At 46.5% G+C, this 20,275-nt stretch overlaps 2 protein-coding genes across 3 annotated transcripts; both read left to right on the top strand.

Moving 5' to 3' along the window:
• Window positions 1-10: 10 nt before the first annotated feature.
• LOC311370849 (B-cell receptor CD22-like) lies at window positions 11-2,068 on the top strand (the record flags this gene model as incomplete). Its single annotated transcript, XM_084489153.1, has 6 exons — window positions 11-83; window positions 301-567; window positions 857-1,117; window positions 1,216-1,306; window positions 1,384-1,444; window positions 1,781-2,068. Coding segments are annotated over 6 exons (966 nt in total), but the record flags the coding sequence as incomplete, so codon positions are not given.
• Window positions 2,069-5,759: 3,691 nt separating this feature from the next.
• LOC311370848 (tripartite motif-containing protein 16-like) lies at window positions 5,760-20,192 on the top strand. 2 transcript variants are annotated; one of them, XM_084489151.1, is made up of 4 exons: window positions 5,760-5,905; window positions 10,824-11,891; window positions 12,233-12,346; window positions 18,753-20,192. In XM_084489151.1, exons 2-4 carry the CDS (start codon window positions 10,826-10,828, stop codon window positions 19,313-19,315), a joined length of 1,743 nt encoding a protein of 580 aa, XP_084345277.1. In that variant the 5' UTR covers window positions 5,760-5,905; window positions 10,824-10,825; the 3' UTR covers window positions 19,316-20,192. The 2 variants fall into 2 exon arrangements, with proteins under 2 accessions (XP_084345277.1, XP_084345278.1); XM_084489152.1 differs by lacking the exon at window positions 12,233-12,346.
• Window positions 20,193-20,275: the final 83 nt, after the last annotated feature.

Here is a 20,275-nt window from a genome sequence, read left to right as displayed (position 1 = left end):
CCCGAGGCATGCTGGGAACTACTCCTGCTCCGTCAGAAGTGACCGACCCCTCCGCTCTCCCCAAAAGACCCTCACCGTTCAATGTACCATGTGTATATTACATCCCACTTCATCTGTTTCTGATTGGCCCAGTTTACCTGTGACTGCAATAACACTGTTGAGCCAGAGGTGGTGACTGCAGTCTGATGTTTGTCTTTGGTGACTCTTTAATGAAAAGGGCAATGATACTAGCCTGACATGTTTGATAATACTTTTGTGATACATTTAACTAACACTTGTTATCAACACACCTGCCACCAGATGCTCCAAAGACCCCCTCAGTGAGCGTGAGTCCCTCTGGTGAGATAGAGGAGGGCAGCTCAGTGACTCTGAGCTGCAGCAGTGATGCCAACCCAGCAGCTAACTTCTCCTGGTTCAAGGTTACTACAGATGATTCCTCCAGAGTGACGGGCCTGGGTCAACAGGTCGTCTTTGATCACATCCAGTCTTCAAACACTGGACAATATCTCTGTGAAGCTAAGAATGAGAGAGGGACAACATCAGAATCCATCTCCATCGATGTGAAGTGTGAGTAAAACACAATTCAAATACAGAGACATTATCTAAACCTCGTCTACATGAATCATCCCATAGGGCAAACATCACTCTCTGCTATTTTTTGATATGAGAGTACTGTTTAAAATGCTAAAGGTTTAACGTCATATGGAGCAGTTCTCTCATATTTAAGATATTTATTCATCATGTATTCAATTCAAAAGCTCTCAAAGCTTTTCTTGTCAATATCGTTAATACTAGTCCACGTTATGTTTATACATGTTTTTGACCTCCAATGTCATGCCATGTCAATGACCTCCAGATGGGCCTAAAAACACATCTGTGTATTCAAGTCCCTCTGGTGAGATAGAGGAGGGCAGCTCAGTGACTCTGAGCTGCAGCAGTGATGCCAACCCAGCAGCTGACTTCACCTGGTTCAAGGACCGTGAAGACTCAGTGGGACAATCAGGACAGAACTACACCATCGCTCATATCTCATCCCAGCATGGAGGAAACTATTACTGCAGAGCGCATAATGGAATCGGACGTCATAATTCCACCTTGTTGTCCATTTATGTGACAGGTAATCGTTCATCTGATAGACCAACACCTTTGATGTATCAAAGGGTCAGGTTTAAGGACTTGAGCACACAGTCTAATACTGGCCTATGGATGTTGCAGGTTCCTCACCATCACCACACACACTAGTTGCTGTAGGAACCGCTGCGGCCTTACTATCCCCCATAGCCCTCCTCGTCTTCCTCTGGATGAGGTATATTCTCTCTCTCCCTTCATTCTTTGACATGGATTTCTCCTGCTGCTTCTTCATCCGTCTGTTCTCTTCCCCAGGAGAAAGAAGGCGTCCAGAAAAGCCCCTGGGCTGGGAGGACGGCCAGAGACCGAGGAGGGGGTGAGACACAGGAAGTCATTTAACTAACCCATGATGGAACGAACACACAGTGGAAATACCCCGAGGCAACGCCCCAAACCACATGTGAAACGTGACTTCTTTCTTTAGCGAGTGGTCTTGTCTGTTGCCCTGTCAATATGCAAACATAAGAGATGATGGCCAATGAAGAAATGCTGTTGGAGGTGAAAGGAAAAACCCTCAATTTAGTGGTTGAGTGGTGGATCCACGGTCCTACCCCAGCGACGGTAGCCAGCTCTGGGTCAAGGCCAACCGGCATGAAGCCTTTTAAAAGGCTTTTCTAATGGACCTTTCTGTCTCTCCCTCTCTCCCTGTCAGTCTCTTCCTGTTCCTGTGTATGACAACGTCTTAGCTGGGACCAATCGCTTGGCTCCTTCAGCACAGAGTGAACCAATAGAACGGCAGGATGACCTTCACTATGCCAGCGTCCACATCCACCGATTGGCTGGCTCCAATGTCCAATCAGATCGGTCGGAGGAGGTCCTTTACTCTACGGTCAACGTTCAAAGAGCCAAGGCTGTCCCTGAATGAGCTTCTCATGATATCAGAAGAGAAAAAGAGTCACTATTCTGACCTCCTCATTTTTCACCTGCTTTAGCAATGTTATCGTTTGTTTCTCATGCCAATAAAGCTTTTTTGAATTGACTTGAGTTGAAGAGAGAGAGATCTGTATTCCACTTGTCTGGATCAAAGGTTACTGTGTAGACTCACAGCACTCCCTCCATCACACACACACACACACACACACACACACACACACTCACTCACTCACTCACTCACTCACTCACTCACTCACTCACTCACTCTACGTTTTAATCTGCATTTCACTCTACTTAGTCATACTTAGTATTTCACAAGGTGCTAGGTGAGGGTAACATAAGCTGCTTTCACCGTGCATCCGTCTGTTCTCCGTCTATTCTACGGGACGTGCCGTATATGTGAATGACATATCCTGACGTTGGACCTCCTGAAAAAATACTACCCCCGAGGTAGTATTTTCTCCAGAGGAAATGCTAATTACCTTACATATGAATGAGCAGTAGAATGTCGGCATTTCTCACTTCACGTTAGTGGGCGTGTTGATGACGCTTTCAAGCGTCACTACGGCGGGAACACGCCCTATGGCGGGAACAAAAAACACGCCAGAAGCAGGCTGCATATGTAGGAGAGGCAAGGAGACATACGACTCAAAACGAGAACGGCCTGGAAAGACCAAGAGGTTTTTCAGCTGCTTACTTTGAGGGCCGACAGTGCGGTGATCGCACACATGAAGGGCACTGCGAAAGACGCAGTCATGTACGACCGTGTGGTGAAGAAGCTTTTGCTGAAATGGGAGTTGTGAAGGGAAGGACACAACTCATCACGAAATTAAAATCCCTCAAAAAGCAGTTCACCACCGTGGTAGACCACAACAAAAAAAGTGGGAACGACCGCAAAACCTGCCAGTAGCAGGACTTGTGTGAGACGATCTGGGGGGGGCTGGCGCTCCACAAGGCCGCTACGAGCCACTGGCAGCATGCAAGTGGCAGCCCTCTCAGATTCCCCGTCGGAGAGCATGGAGACCGTCATGCCGTCACCGTCCAGCTCAGAGACGTCTTCTGTCCCGGACACTCTCACGCCGAACCCGGTGATAAGAAACACGGCTGAGGAAGGGTTCAGTCCAGAGGCAGCTGCTGTCGCCGCCCTTGAGTAAAAGGACAAAGAGGCGCTGGGTCAGCGGCTGAAGCCACCCAGCAGTTGGCAGAACTGGACCGCAGGACGGAGGACAGGGAACGTCTGAGGGTCCTAGAGAACCGGGAGCGGGATGACCGCACACGGCAAGAGACGCGGGAGGACCGGGACAGACCGGCGGCCCGACCGGACCGACGGCTCTCGGACCTCGACTCCGTGCCGGAGCGAGCGCTGCACAGGCTGTCAGCCCCGCAGCCCCATGGTGCACAGAGCCCCCCCCCCCGACTGCAGCGTGGAGGCCAGAGCCCCAGATAGCATCCCCCCCCCGGTACACTGCCCACGCACCGGGGGGGCCCGAGCCCCATCAACACCAAGACGGACGGGATGGGGATGGTCCTACGTGGACCTCGGAGCCTCCGCGGTTCAGGGCCTGTGCCCCAGAACAGACGCTGGAGCACACTTTACACTCTCACTGCTTCATCTGCTGACTGTTTGTGTTCCTTGTTATTATTATTTGGTGTGATTTTCACGTGTGATTTATTCCAACTTGACACTTTGTTTATTCATATGCACTTTCATTTGTTAAAAAGGTGTGATTTTTTTGTGGTATTAAGCGTGTAATAAAATTATTTCATAATATTTTATGATGGTTTATTTGTTTCCCAGTATCATTTCCTTCATTTAGAAGACAGTTTTGTTCATTTTTTAATTGTAAAATAAATAAAATAATTGTTTGAAGTTGCAGGTTTTTTAAATGATTGAAAGCGTGGAGTCGAGCTGACCTTGCCTGCTGTACCCACGGCCCAAAATAAAGAACAGCCGAGACAATATCCTCGATTCAAAGTCAAGTGTGAGTCAGTGTGAACGACCCTCACGGTCAAACCTCCTGATCCACAAATGTGGAGAAAAGACGGAGGACATGTGTGAAAGCAGCTTCTGTCTCTCTCTCTCTCCCTCTCTGTCTGTCTGTCTGTCTGTCTGTCTGTCTGTCTGTCTCTCTCTCTCTCTCTCCCTCTCTGTCTGTCTGTCTGTCTGTCTGTGTCTCGTTGTCTCTCTCTCTCCCTCTGTCTGTCTGTCTGTCTCTCTCTCTCTGTCTGTTTATCTGTCTGTCTGTCTGTCTCTGTCTGTCTGTCTGTCTCTGTCTGTCTGTCTGTCTCTCTCTTGTTGTCTCTCTCTATCTTTGTCTGTGTGTGTCTCTCCCTCTCTCTCTCTTTCTCTCTGTCTTTTCTGTGGCTGTCTCTCACTCACTCACACACACACACACACACACACACACACACGCTTCACGCTCTGTTTCTACTGGTTGAAGAGAAGTGACTCATTTAACACATTAGGTTTCAATCTATTGCAACATTACCTAACGTTGTTTTCTCCATAGTGAGATTGATAAGCGTTACACAGACACACTTCACAATATCACATCATTATAATAAACCAATAACCTAAAGATAGAGTGGGTTTAGAGAAAGATTCAGGGATCCTCAGCGCAGAAGAATGAAGTTCTGGGAAGTCCTGGGAAGTCCAGACAGCCAATCACAGCCTCGGCTACCTTACAGGAACCGCCTCCTCTCTGTGGCGGCCAATCACAGCCCCGAATACCTCACAGGAACCGCCTCCTCTCTGTGACAGCCAATCACAGCCTCGAATACCTCAGCGAAGGTTTCTTCACACACACACACACACACACACACACACACACACACACACTGTTACGTTCACTACGTCACGGGTGTTCAACAGCAACGTAAAGCAGGTGAGGTGAAAGTGGGAGGTCCGCTCACCTGATTGAAGCGCGGGCCCGTCGAGAGTCGAACCAGTAAAATCCCAAAGGGGCGTGTTTGAATCTCGTGCACGGGCACGTTGACTACGGGCACGCGCTATAAACGGGAGCTAGCGCTGGTCTCAGCGCGTTGTCTCGTCAGGAGAGACGCGCCACCGGTAAGCTGCTGTTTGTGTCCATTGAGCCGCGGTTTAAGTTGGTCTGTCTGGTCACGCTCTGCATCCCTGGAAAAGTTTGGAGTTGGGGCGTCTTCGCTGTCACACGAGAATACGTCCTGTTTGCGGTGCAGGCTGGGTAATGTAGTTCATCGCACTTTAATTAACACTAATTAATGTTTAATGTGCAATGTGGCTTTTGTGTGGCAGTGCAATGTTTAATGTATATTTAGTGTTTAATGTGCAATGTTGCTTGTGCGGGGAATTGTTGCATATTCAGTTTAAACACTAATTATTTTATACTATATTATATATTATACTATTATTATAACACTAAATACTGACTATTGTAATTTATATTTGTTTATTATTCAGAATTGATAGTATATTATGTATGTGGCTATCAATATTGTTGTTTACACCGTAGCCTTTCTATTCTACAGGTTTATAACCTGTTATTTGTGGACTAAAACAACTGCATAAGGAAAATCAAACAAAGCAAATAAAAAACCACAAAGAGTTAAAACAACGTGTCTCCTTCTGGCGCCCCGTTCGGTGGGGAGAATCTTAAAGAACACACACACACACACACACACACACACACACACACACACACACACACACACACACACACACACACACACACACACACACACACACACACACACACACGGGGCGTGTGTCCGTGGGGGCGGGGCCAGGAGAGGACGTGATGTTCGCGAAACGAAACTTAAGGTTGACAGAAACCCGACGAGGAGGAAGCAGTTCTCTCCCTCAGGAGAACAACACAACACGTTTTGGGACACACACAGTCTGACCGACAGCAACCGCAACCAGGTGAGTAAAACAACACGACCTCCGCGCCTCTCTCCCCGCGGTGTGACCCCGTACGGACCGGCCCTACAGCGGGTTATGATGTGAACTAGGGGAGCGCTAGGATCGGACAGGCAGCCTGTCAGGCAAACTCACACGCTGACTCCTCACCCTCACCCTAACCCTCACCCTCACCCTCACCCTAACCCTCACCCTAAACCTAACCCTCACCCTAACCCTCACCCTCACCCTAAACCTAACCCTCACCCTATCCGCGAAACGGACCCGTGTCGGGGTCCACCTGCACGCCGCGTTGGAGCCGCTACGGAGGCAGATCGCGGACCCTCTCGCCCGCAGCTGCAGCCCGTCGACGGACGCGCAGCGGGTATGAAAGGCGTTGGCCTTGCGTGGGACGCTCCCGAAGTGCATTGTGGGTCCGTCCGTCAAGTTTAACTTTTCAGGCAGCGACGGATCCGTCACCCAATCAGATCGCGTTATGCAAATATACGCACGTGCACTGTCTTCTTTCAGCTAAGCTTTCTGTAACCTTTTTGTAACCAGAATGCGCTTTCTCTAGACCAGTGATTCCCAAAGTGTGGGCCGCGGCCCCCTGGTGGGCCGCGAAGGTACTGCAGGTGGGCCGCGAGAGGTCATTTTCTATTTTGTAATTAAGTTTTGAGTAACCATTAAATATTTATGGTTAAATATTTTAATTTAAATTATGTTTTATTCTTCATTTATCTGACCAACTTTTGAGCCGGAACGTATCTTTCCGTATTTCATTATTGACGGGAGAACCAGTATATCGAGATAAACTGCGGGTGGTTTCTAGGCATGGGCAAAATGATTCTTTTCCGGGAATCAGTTCTTTCAGTTCCCTTCACTGTCACAAATCGTTCGTTTGATTCGTTCGTTCAGTTCGTTCAGTTTGTTAAGTCATATGGTCTGTTACGTCATTTGGCAGGGCATCTCAGGTGTCTGGCCTCACCGCTTTGCTTTTAAATATGAGGTACGCCCGCAAACGGAGCCTTTTAAACCACCAGAAGGTCTCCGACGGTGACGGTGCTCGGGAAAACAGCTAATGTCTGTAGCATTAGCCTACGACGCCGCTCGAGCATTACGTGTGGTTTGAGAACGTTTTAGACTCAATCAATATGAGAACGTTTTAGACTCAATCAATATGAGAACGTTTTAGACTCATTCAATATGAGAACGTTTTAGACTCAATCAACATGAGAACGTTTTAGACTCAATCAATATGAAGTCGAGGGGAGACGAAGCTCTGTTCGTTTCTATCTTTTATTTACGTGACCATATTTTTATTTTATGTTAAAAAAAAAAAGGAATCAGTTCTCTTCTTTTTGGGAATCAGTTCTCGTCGTTCACCTTCGGGATTCGTTCGTTCCGACCGAATCGTTCGCGAATCGCCGGTTTCACAGAGACTGCACTGAGTCTTGGGTTAATGTCAAGATGGACTTGTTTTGTGCCATTAAACGGCCCAGCTGTGATGGATTGTAATAAGCATGTGTGACAAGTTGTATATAACAATTTATTCATAGCAAGTTGTATGTAACAGTTTATTCATACATACGGTTTGTATTATATATTGTTGTTATATTATTGTTACCATGGTAACAATAATATTCGTCGGTCGTTTGATTCGTCGATCTGTTGGTAATGCCTCGGGGCTCCTCGCGCTCCTCTTCCTCATTCAAATAGACGAGTGAAGGAGAGTTGCGTGTGTGTGTTTTTTTTTTATCTTTCTCCCGCTACTATTCCCCTTTTTTTTCCCCCTTATTGGTCTGATTCAGCGTTCAAATAATGTTCTGTTTTTTTCTCCTTCATGTTGTTATTTGGCTGCTTTTTTATATGCCTACGCTTTTTGTTCAATGTCAAACAGTCAGGATACGGCCCTGACAGTTCGCTTTTTGTTAATTTCCTACATTAGGTAAGATGCAGGTGATATAATGTCACTCATATCCAGTGTATCCATACTGTTCATGAAATAAAAAGAAGAAATAATTCGTCTTGTGTGTTGATCAGAGTTGTTGGGTGGGCCGCGAGAGATTTTCAGATTTTAAAGTGGGCCACGGCACAAGTTTGGGAACCCCTGCTCTAGACATCACACGGTCATATGAATCATGTAGTCATATGAATCATGTAGTCATATTAATCATGTAGTCATATGAATCATGTAGTCATATGAATCATGTAGTCATATTAATCATGTAGTCATATTAATCATGCAGTCATATTAATCATGTAGTCATATTAATCATGTAGTCATATTAGACATGTAGTCATATTAATCATGTAGTCATATTGGACATGTAGTCATATTAATCATGTAGTCATATTAATCATGTAGTCATATTAGACATGTAGTCATAGTAGACATGTAGTCATATTAATCATGTAGTCATATTAATCATGTAGTCATATTGAACATGTAGTCATATTAATCATGTAGTCATATTAATCATGCAGTCATATTCCACTGTTCTATTCTTTTTGAGTGAAGTGGGGCACTAAAGGGCCCATGCTACTTTACGGATGCCTTTATATCGGTGTTAGTGGCCCCTAATACAGTATTTGAAGACTCATTCCCGAAATTCATCCTTGGTGCAGAGTTCCAGCCGCTACGGGCCAGTCCCACAATGAGCTCCACAAACGTTCCTGTAGCTTTAAGGCTAATGAGGAGGAGAGAGGCGGTCTTTGATGAAAAGGTTACAATCCCTTCAAATTACCCTAAAAATGATTTGGCCAGAGGATGATGTAGACATGGTAATCTATCCAGTTTCTAAAGCCGATAGCCGCACATTAATCACACATTTAACAGGCATGACATTGGAATGTCTGCAATGTCCCATCCTGAATAGTATGGGCTTAAATTTGTCTCATTAATATCTGTAAACGCACAGATGGTGATCTACAAATATTTTTGATTTGCACACGTGTTTTGCTATCCACAAATACAAATTTATCATTTGTAACTTGTATTTTGGTTTTTACATACTTGTAAATATATTGTGTTTTTGTAAATACACAATTTTCCATTTGTAAAAACAAAAAGCCATTTGCAAAACTGAAAATTCTGCTCGTGAAGTATGACTCAGCATTTGTGGATCATTACTCACGCACGCGCATCTCTTTCCTCACTTACGCATTTTTGAGACATTCTTGTCGAAGATCCGCACAGATCCACAAGCAAATAGCTCGTGATTCACAAATGGCCCGCCCTCCTCAACCAGTAGGTGGCAGTGTTGTTCTATGCATTGATACTGCATTGGTACTTACATGACCAACAGGCTGACAGGCTGTTGGTCATGTTTGATGAAAAAATTCATGAAGTGCTTTGGGGTCAATTCTTAATTTAAACATTAATATTTTTAATGATGCACCAGGTTAGGCAAGGCAACTTTATTTATATAGCACTTTTCATACACAAGGCAGACTCAAAGTGCTTCACATATTAACATTGTCATACAATAAAAAGAAAATAATAGATAGTAAAATTAAAATAAATAGAAATAAAGGCTAAAGTTAAAAAAGCATTTTAGAAAGTGCAATGTATTTAAGATCAGATCAACAGTCTCTCTGGTATACCCACGTGGTATACCCACTTTCTCTGGGACTCCAACCCGGATTCTAGGGCTCTAACCCTGACAGAACTCTGGTCTCAAACCCTTCAAAGTCCATTCAGGTTAGAGTAGGGATGTAACGGTTACCGGTGTAACGGTAAACCGCGATAAAAATGTTGTCAATAACAATTACCGTTTTCATTTCAAATAAAATTATTATCTCGGTGGATAACCGCGCCCGCGGTGTGGAAACCGTGTGCTTAAATCCTTCCCAGCGCTTCATCTGAGCAGTGTTTGGAATAAGGCTGTTTAAAATAACGGCGTTAGGTAACGCTGTTATTTTTTCAGTAACGGGTAATCTAACTAATTTTTCCGTCGTTACAACGCCGTTACTGACAGTTAAATGCGGTGCGTTACTATGAATTCATTGAATAAACTGCGTAATCCGAACGCACCCCTGGCTGCACACACAAACTGCTAGCAGACCGGGTGGGTTAGCGATTATGATTGGCTAAGGCAGAGTCGTGTTTCATGGTAGCCAATCGGAGCCAGTGTTTTTACACACAAGCCAGGATACGCGTGCCACACGCACACACAAACACCAAACAGATTCGACGAAGCAGTAGAAATGGCGAGTCCGGAGCAATCCGATGAAAAGGTGGCATTTTCAAGGTGGAGATATAAGCACTACTTCAAATTCATTGAGGTCAAAGGCAAGAATGTGCATGTAAAGTGAACGTTATGTCCAGGAGCAAAGACTTTGTCGACATCCGTTGTAAGCAACTCTAATTTAATGAAGCATCCCACAACGACACACGTATCTACAAAGCTACTTTTTTTTTTTTTTTACAGTAACGCAAATAATTACTTTCCCTGGTAACTAGTTACTTTTATTATAGAGTAATTCAGTTACTAACTCCGTTATATAGGAGTTCAGCGGACGATCAGCCTGGGCTTCCCTCAAGCCTGATGTGCGGGGAAATTAACCAGATCTCAGATCTGTTGTTGTGACACTCGGCTGTTTCAACTGGGCAGAAGTCTCAGACTTCTCACCCTATGCAAACGTTGTTTTTGGACACATACTTATCCCATATTTTAGACAATAATTGATATAAATGTACTTTGAGAATGTATAAATCCTTTAATTTAAATTAAACTAAATAATCAGACAAACATTGTAAGGTGAGTCCAAAATATTGACCCCTCATCCTCAGTGAAGCTGTCCTGTCTGCAGGACTTCATGTTGTACCTCCTATTGGATGAAGATTTCAGCTTGAAACAACAAAATATATAACGTATAAAGCACTTGCATTTGAACGAGTTCAAACTGTTATTTTACTATTGTTATCCATGTTTTCTAGGAATGGCCTCTGCTACTTCCTGGTCTGAAGAGGACTTCTCCTGTTCCATCTGTCTGGATGTGTTCAACAGCCCAGTTTTCACACCATGTGGACACAACTTCTGTAGAACCTGTATTACAACGTTCTGGGATGACCAAGTCCAGTACAAATGTCCTGTTTGCACCGAGCTGTTCCACACAAGACCTGATCTACGGGTTAATACCCTCTTATCAGGGATGGTTGATCGGTTTAGAAGTTCTGCACCAGTCAAAGAGCAGCCTTGTGTTGAACCAGGAGAAGTTCCCTGTGACGTCTGTACTGGGACCCAGCTGAAGGCTGTGAAGTCCTGCCTGACGTGTTTTACGTCTTACTGCCAAACCCACCTGGAGCCTCATCAGAGAGTCGCAGGCCTGAAGAGACATCAGCTGGTCGAGCCTATGGACCGTCTGGAGGACAGGGTGTGTAAGAAACACGACCGACTTCTGGAGCTCTTCTGCCAGACTGAACAGGTGTGTGTGTGTCTGTTCTGCACAGAGGGTAACCACAAGTCCCATCCTGTTGTACCTCTAAAGGAGGAATATGAAGTGAAGACGGCCCAGCTGGGGAAGATAGAGGCTGAAGTTCAGCAGATGATCCAGGAGAGACAACTAAAGATTAAGGACATCAGAGACACAGTGGGACGTAGCAAAGCAGACGCAGACAAAGAGATAGCCGATGGTGTGCAGGTCTTCACCGCTCTGAAGCGCTCTGTTGAAAAGTGCCAGGATGATCACAACCAAACGGTTAAAGAGAAACTGAAATCCACAGAGAAAGAAGCTGAAGGCCTCATCAAAGAGCTGGAGCAGGAGATAGAAGATCTGACCAATAGAAGATCAGAGGTGAAGCAGCTCTCACACACTGAAGACCACCTCCACCTCCTCCAGACCTTCAGATCCCTGAAGGATCCTCCACCCACCAGGAACTGGACGACGGTGGAGGTCCGTCCTCCGTCATACGTTGGGACCTTGAGGAGAGCCCTGGATCAGCTGGAGGAGACACTGAACATGGAGATGAAGAAGCTGCCTGACCTGGAACCAGATTTAAAGAAGTGTAAGTGTTTGTTTAGTTTGATTCATCTTAGGGTTGTCCAATGATCCAGAATGTCTCCGGTATGATACTGTGCCACACCGCCCATACCGCTGTTCGGTCATATTCTTTTTGAAGAGCAATTGAACCCAAAATTGATGCCATTTTATCACTGTTACTAAAACAAGACCAATCATCTCGAGAACATGAATGAAATCCTATGTTTTTTTTGTCTCCCCAAAACACGATGTGATCGTTCCACTCTGCTCTGAACACAGGTGGTGTTCTTGAACACCATGTTCTTGAATGTCTTCCCAATCAGGGTCTTCATATTGAACCTCTTCTTGGCTTTCCTCTGCTTGTAGCCTCACCAGTCTCTCCCCCTACTAACCTCGTGAGGAGATCCCAGGATCAGCTGGAGGAGACACTGAACATGGAGCTGGAGAAGGTGGCTGACCTGAGATCAGCTCTAAACAAGTGTAAGTATCTGATTAGTTTGATTTAGGGCTGTCAAATGTACATTCAATATTCTTAAAATAGAAAGATTTGTTTTACAGAACAAAATGAAACATGTAAAATGTTTTTCCCTGAAGACAATGTTGTGAGTGCTGCAGTGTAAAGTGAGGTTGAAAACATGATAAAGCTACATAGCTTAAAGGGACACTGTGTAGGAATTACTCCCATCTCGTGGTAAAATGATATAGTGCATTCAAACGAACAGTGCTCGCTTTTTAAAATGGACGTTGCAACCTGGTTGCAACTACGGTAGGCGGTATGTGCCAAGAAGCTATGACAACCTGTCATCCCATTCTTTCGGGTGATGATGAGGTACGCTATTTCAAACAAACTTCAAACTGCATTGAACCATTAGTGTGAGCATGTATGAGTAATTACTCCTTGAGCAAGATAGTGAATTATGTTGCCATGTTTATGATGTTTTTTATTGGTAACATTACTATGTCGTAGTCTAACCTATAGCATCAGTTAACAACTTGACACACAACAAACACACATTTTTTTACTGGTGCTTATATAACGCATGAACTATGTAATAATAATTAGTAGTAATTAATAAGTAGTGATACATTCCTTATTTGTTTATTTTTACAATGTGCGTGCATTGTCAGATCATCATCATTACGTGATTGAAGCGTAGGGAGAGGACAGAGAGGCAGTGGATCGGTGGGAGGTAGTAGGCAAGAAATACAACCCTTATTCAATCAAACAGAGCCTATGCTGCTATCCACCAACGAGGCTGTTTAGGCTTTTAACTATACGTGTTCTACTGTTAATAATAATAATAATAATAATTCATGAAATTTATATAGCGCTTTTCAGTGACCCAAAGACGCTTACATTGTGGAAGACATAAAAAACACGAAAGGTGTCAGGGGGACATGGGCAGGGGCAGGGATGAAGGTGGTTATGGGTAGGGGAGGTCGTAGGCTTGGGAAAAGAGAGAGGTTTTTAGAGTGGATTTGAATGTGGGAAGTGAGGGAGAGTCGCGGACAGGTTGGGGAAGAGAGTTCCATAGTCGGGGGGCTGCCCTGGAGAAGGCTCTGTCACCGAATGTTTTCAGTTTGGAGGGTGGTACGGTTAGAGTGAGAGTGGAGGAGGATCGGAGGGCTCGGGAGGGGCGATGGGGGTGGAGAGCTTTGAAAGTCAGGAGGAGTATTTTGAAACTGATACGTTGTTTGACGGGGAGCCAGTGGAGAGTGTGGAGAACGGTAGTGATGTGCTCACGGGACCGGGTGTGAGTGAGGAGGCGAGCAGCAGAGTTTTGGACCATTTGGAGTCTATGGAGGGAATGAGAGGTGATGCCAGTGAGGAGGGAGTTGCAGTAGTCAAGACGGGAGGAGATGAAGGCGTGGATAAGGGATTCAGCAGCAGGGGGGGGGGAGTCTGATTTTGGCGATGCGGCGGAGGTGAAAGTAGGAGGTCTTGACAATGGAGCTGACATGGGGATCGAAGGAGAGGGTGGGGTCCAGGATAACACCAAGATTGCGTGCCAGTGGGGAGGAAGTGATGGTCGAGGCGTCAATGGTGAGTGAGATGGGTCCAGTTTTATTGAGAGTGGATTTGGTGCCTATGAGAAGGAGCTCTGTTTTGTAGAAAGTTGTGGGTCAGCCATGTTTTTGTAGAGATGCAGGTTTCGATGTGGGTGAGGGGAGGGTTTTGGGTGGTTTTGGTACAGATGTAGATCTGAGTGTCATCTGCGTAACAGTGGAAATCGAGATTGAGTTTGCGGATGATGTGACCAAGGGGCAAGAGGTAGCAGATGAAAAGAAGGGGGCCGAGGACTGAGCCCTGAGGGACCCCCTGCGTGACAGGAGAGAGGGTGGATGTGTGGCCAGAGATGGAGACGAACTGTTGCCTGTTGGTGAGGTAGGAGGTGAGCCAGTCGAGTGCGGTGCCCTCAACTGCACCCTGTTGGCGCAGCCTTTTGAGGAGGATGGAATGGTGTACAGTATCAAAGGCTGCGCTGAGGTCTAGTAAAAGCAGGATGTTGAGGGCACCGCAGTCTGCAGAGGTGAGGAGATCATTGATGACTTTGACAAGGGCAGTTTCGGTGCTGTGAAGCGGGCGGAAGCCAGACTGGAGGGGTTCATAGAGGTTGTTTGACTGGAGGGGTTCATAGAGGTTGTTTGACTGGAGGGGTTCATAGAGGTTGTTTGACTGGAGGGGTTCATAGAGGTTGTTTGACTGGAGGGGTTCATAGAGGTTGTTTGACTGGAGGGGTTCATAGAGGTTGTTTGACTGGAGGGGTTCATAGAGGTTGTTTGACTGGAGGGGTTCATAGAGGTTGTTTGACCGGAGGTGGGTGTGGAGTTGGGCGGTGACAATGCGTTCCAGAGTTTTGGAGAGGAACGGCAGGTTGGAGATGGGGCGGTAGTTGGAGAGGTTGGCTGGATCAAGGGTGGGCTTTTTGAGGATGGGGGTGATGGAGGCAAGTTTGTAGACAGAGGGAACATGACCAAGGGATAGGGACTGATTGAAGAGGGTGGTGAGGTGGGGGATGAGGAGAGGGAGGCAAGCCTTGGTTAGAGTCGTTGGGAGGGGGTCGAGAGAGCAGGTGGTTGTCTTGGACGCAGTGATGATGTCCAAAATGTGGGAGGAGTCAACAGGGGAGAAGGCAGTGAGAGAAGGGGAGGGTGGGTGGTCAGGGAGGGGGGGGGATAGGAATGGTGGGGGTGGAGGAGTTACTAACGGCGGCAGTCAGGGAGCTGTTGATTTGGGAGATTTTATGGTTAAAGGCGAGGAGGAAAGAGTTACAGAGGTCAGGTGAGGAGGGTGGATTAATGTCCGGCGGCTGGAGCAGTTTGTTGACGGTGGAGAACAGGATGCGGGGGTTCCGGTTGGTGCTGTTGATGAGGGTGGAGAAGTGGGCGGATTTAGCAGCATGGAGAGCGTCACGGTAGGAGGAGATGTGATGTTTGTAGGCTTCGGCGTGAACGGTGAGGCGGGTTCGCTTGCATAACCGCTCGAGTTGGCGGCCAGTCTGTTTCATGGTGCGGAGTTCCGGGGTGTAACAGGGGGCGGAGTTAGTGAATGAGACAGAGGAAGTCTTCCAGGGGGAAAGGGAGTCAAGGGAGTCAGAAAGGATGGAGTTGAGCATGATGGCATAGTCGTCAGGGGAAGAGGGGGCAGAGTCAGGGGGGAAGGCAGAGGACATGAGCTGGGAGGGTGAGAGTGGGTTGACTGGTTTGATGTTGCGGTAGGAAATGGAGCGCTTTTTGGGATTATGGGGTGAGGGTAGAGGAGCGGAGAAGAGGATGCAGAGATGATCAGAGAGTGGGAAGGGGAGAGGATGGGGGTTAGATACGGGTAGGGAGGCGGAGCAGACTATGTGGAGGATATGGCCTTTGGTATGGGTGGGGAAGTCAATGTGTTGGGTGAGGTGGAAACAGGCGAGAAGGGAGAGGAAGTCAGATGTCAGTGGGGCGGTCGGCTTGTCCGTGTGGATGTTGAAGTCACCGGTAACTAGGAGGCGGGAAGAGAGAGAGGACGCAATGGTGAGGAGTTCAGACAGTTCAGAGAGAAAAGATGGGTGTGGCTTCAGAGGACGGTAGATTAGATCAGCGGTGATAGAGTTGGGGAGGGAGAAGGCAAGGTGTTCAAAGGATGAGATAGATGGGAGGTTGAGGTTCAGTTCAGTGATGGACAGGGATTGTTTATGAAGAACGCCAACGCCTCCCCCTCGGCCAGAGAGGGGGGATTTGGCAATGTAACTGTAATTGGAAGGAGTGGCTTGATTGAGAGCGTAGAAGTCCAGGGGCTGTTGCCATGTTTCACAGAGGAGGAGCAGATCGATGTTATTGTCCAGTAGCAGTTCAGATATAACGGGTGATTTGTTGGAGAGGGAGCGACAGTTCAGCAGTGCGAGGGAGATGGATGGGGGGCAGGGGAGGGGGAACGGAGGTTAGTGAGGTTGGCAGCACGGCAGGTGGGGGTGACGGGGGGGCGAGAGTTAGTCCAGAGTGAGGGGATGGGTGAGCCATGGGGGAGGTGTTGGTTGCGAGAGGGGCCAGAACCTGGATGGATGTAGCGGCGTCGGCGGAGGATTCCGGCTGTGCTGGCTGCAGGGGCAGCAGCAGCAGAGAGACGATGGTTATTGTTGAGGCGGTGAAGGTCAGCGGCGGTGTAGCTGAGTGGGCCAGAAGTTGGTGGAGTAGAGGAGAGAGTCCTAAGAGTCTGGAGTAGCAGGAGTGATAATCCAAGGTGGAGACGAGACATGACGGCGGATGAAAGAAGGCCGGGTAGTATATTGGTGGTGGCTAGTAGCTGATTGGCTAGAAGCAGGGAGGCAGTGAGTTGTGTGTTGTTGTGTAAGACTTGCGTGGATTTCTGACTAAAACTTTGCGGACGCCAAAATCTGGAAAGCTGATGCTCACAAAAAAATCTGGATGTATCAATCGAGCGAATCGATTGATACATCCGATTCGATTTCGAATCGAAATTGAGCGCACATGCACGAGCCCGTCTCTCCACCCATTTCCATCTCCACCCGTCTCCTCCCTCATTTAATATGCTAATTAGTATAAATAAACCTGCAGTAGTGCGCTCGTTAGGAGAAAGGAGAAAATGGAGAAAGGAAGAAAAAATAACTTTAGTGAATGCGAGGTGGAGGTGCTGATTTCTGAGGTAGAGGCCAGAAATAAGATCTTGTTTGGCTCTCTTTCCTCCGGAATCAGCACCAAAAGCAAAAAACTGGCGTGGGAAAACGTTGCCGGGTCGATCAATGAGGTTGGGGCCGAAAGCCGAACTGTGGCTGACATTTAAAAAAGTGGTCGGACAACGTCCACTATTGTAGTCCACTATTGTAGTCCATTGTTGTAGTCCATTGTTGTAGTCCATGAGGGAGAGAGAGAGGCCGTTTCTCAATTTGCGTTCTCGTCTGTACTTGTGTACTTTGCGTTCTCGTGAAACGTCATCAGTCGTAGCCCAAGTACTGTTCCAATTCCAAGTACGCATCAAGTCAAGTACAGTCGTAAAACCCGTGTGTGTTCTCCATGCGTTCTTAAACTGGCCGTTCCACCGAGGACGCATCGGAGGTGACTTGTGTGGACTTGGACCGTTAAATATCCCAGGATGCATTTCGCATTACCATGTTTTAAAATATTAGTATGTAAGCTATAATAATAGGCTATATATAGGAACATTTGACATATATAAGAAAAATGTAGGCCTATTCATTCAAAATATTGACATACTATTTTAAAATTAAAGAGGCTGGGGTTTTGTTTAATATAATTTGTTTTTATTGTATAAGTCGCTGATAGAGGAAACCCAACACAACGGCAACGAAAATCTTGGTCGGATCCATCCGATCGTGTGTGTGTGTGTGTGTGTGTGTGTGTGTGTGTGTGTGTGTGTGTGTGTGTGTGTGTGTGTGTGTGTGTGTGTGTGTGTGTGTGTGTGTGTTCTAATCTGTGTCATTTCTCGCTCATTCGTTATTATTATTATATCAATAGTCTACTCTCCAACTACATAGCCAGTTAGGCACGCGCATCTGTACCCTACATATAAAAAGTTGTGTGAATAGCTTATACACACGATAAGCATATCTTTTCATTTATATTCATTGAAAATATTGACATACTATTTTAAAATGAAAGAGGCTGGGGTTTAGTTTTATATCATTAGTTTAAATTGTTCAGTAGTGTATGCCTACATGAGGCCGTAAAGCAGTTAACAGAGCTGAGGTGGTGACGTCACAGGTGCGTACTCGCGTCCTCGGAAGTCTGTACTTGGAAGTCTGGACTTGCCAAGTACGCACTTCCAAGTCCATGAGTCCGTAGTTTGCGTACTTGGTATTGAGAAACGGCCAGAGACTAACAAAGACCACACTACCCTCCACCACGTGACTTTAACCAGACTCCTCCAGAGTGCTGTGATGTCCACTGATTGCTCAACGAGCAACAGCTGAGGCAAACGGCTAGAGTGAGACCAACTGAGAACGAATCCGGAGTGAAACTAAAACTGTGATTCTGAAAAAAGTATAAATGATATCGAAATTCTGATTAAATACTATCGAAGATACAAATGTGTAGATTTGTTTAATAGTTTGAGTGATGGTAAACGGTTGAATTTTGACCAAGTTATGGTGTGTGTGTGTGTGTGTGTGTGTGTGTGTGTGTGTGTGTGTGTGTGTGTGTGTGTGTGTGTGTGTGTGTGTGTGTGTGTGTGTGTGTGTGTGTGTGTGTGTGTGTGTGTGTGTGTGTGTGTGTGTGTGTGTGTGTGTGCCTGAGCGCCTGAGCGTCCTCGGATTTAGCATCCTAGCATATCTAAGATGTCAATGCTTCCAGCAGTACTAGTGATGATGATGATGATGATGATGAAGATGCAGAAGGGTTCAGTAGCTCATCATGTCTTGTTCTCCGTCAGATGCCTGTGAACTCACACTGGACCCAAACACAGCCCACAGACTCCTCTCTCTGTCTGAGGACAACAGAAAGGTGACGCGGGTCGGAAAGGACCAGTCGTATCCGGATCACCCAGAGAGATTTGACCGCTGGGAGCAGGTGTTGTGTAGAGAGGCTCTGACTGGCCGCTGTTACTGGGAGGTAGAGAGGAAAGGATGGGTTGGTATAGCAGTGACATACAGAGGAATCACAAGGAGAGGACGGGGTTATGACAGCCTGCTTGGAGGGAACAACGAGTCCTGGAGGCTTGAGTGTGATGATGATTATTACTCTGCCTGGTACAACGGTAGAGGGACAGTCCTCCCTCTCCGCCCCGCTGGCTCTACCAGAGTAGGAGTGTATCTGGACCGGCCTGCTGGCACTCTGTCCTTCTACAGAGTGTCCCCAGGTGGAGGAGGGTCCTCAGACACACTGACACACATCCACACCTTCAGGACCTCCTTCACCCAGGAGGACCTCCTCCCTGGGTTTAGGGTAGGGTGGGACTGGGGGGGGACCGGGTCAGCGTCTCTGTGTGAGTTATAGTCTCTCTCTCTCTCTCTCTCTCTCTCTCTCTCTCTCTCTCTCTCTCTCTCTCTCTCTCTCTGTGTAGGAAAAAAAAAAAGGATGGCCGGGACGGGCACACACACACACACACACACACACATACACACATACACACACACACACACACACACACAGAAACGCACACACACACGCACTGCTTTTTCGTCAGTCTCTAGGGCAGTTATAGTCTCTGTCTCGCTCTCTTTCTCTCGCATCTTTCCCTCCCCCCCGTCTCCCCCTCCCCCCCGTCTCCCTCTCTCCCTCCCCCCCGTCTCCCCTTCCTCCTCCCCCCCGTCTCCCCCTTCTCCTCCCCCCCGTCTCCCCCTCCCCCTCCTTTTTATGGGGCTTCCTAAAAGTTGATGATGATGAATCATGAAAGGAAGAGACTTTAAGGATCTCCCATAGGGTTCGCTAAGCAGCTTTTATTAAGATCTCATTTTTAATTTGAAATGTATATTAAATACCTATTGATGGTAAATCACATGTTTTTTTATGCAACTATATATTTGTAATTTTCAGACATAAACATGTTTGTTCTATGGACTATGATATCATCATTGTTGTCCTAATCAGATTTTATATTTCATTCATAATAACCAAGAGGTCTATGGGATAATGCTGCATGTTGTAAATGACTTTAAACTGAATCTTGATTCCTTTTGTTCTGTTGGGAACCAAACGGCCGCAGAACATGTTCAGTTATTAAAGATACGTGCACACCTGTTTATGATTAGTAAAGTCTGCAGCTTCTATTGTTTCAGTCCTTGTGTTTATTGTGTACATGTAAGGGACCATTTTTCTGTTGTATTTGTTCATGAAGCATAATGATAATAAACAACTCAGTGGATCAACTGAATGTTCTCGTGTGTTCAGCCCATCATCATTCTCCTTTTATTACTAAATAATGCTTACATAAGTGCCATAAGTTACATAATAAAT

Source organism: Micromesistius poutassou (genome assembly GCF_964030765.1).
Source record: "Micromesistius poutassou genome assembly, contig: SCAFFOLD_4618, whole genome shotgun sequence".
NCBI lineage: Eukaryota > Metazoa > Chordata > Actinopteri > Gadiformes > Gadidae > Micromesistius > Micromesistius poutassou.
Note: the sequence above shows the minus strand (reverse complement) of the source record. Positions and strands in the feature narration are given on the sequence as shown.

Bases quoted from the DNA above. Each gene is read 5' to 3' on its own strand.
- LOC311370848 (XM_084489151.1), top strand. From the start codon at position 10,826: ATGGCCTCTGCTACTTCCTGGTCTGAAGAGGACTTCTCCTGTTCCATC. The intron at 11,892-12,232 runs GTAAGTGTTTGT...CTCTGCTTGTAG, and splicing joins GGAACCAGATTTAAAGAAGT to CCTCACCAGTCTCTCCCCCT. The intron at 12,347-18,752 runs GTAAGTATCTGA...GTTCTCCGTCAG, and splicing joins GAGATCAGCTCTAAACAAGT to ATGCCTGTGAACTCACACTG.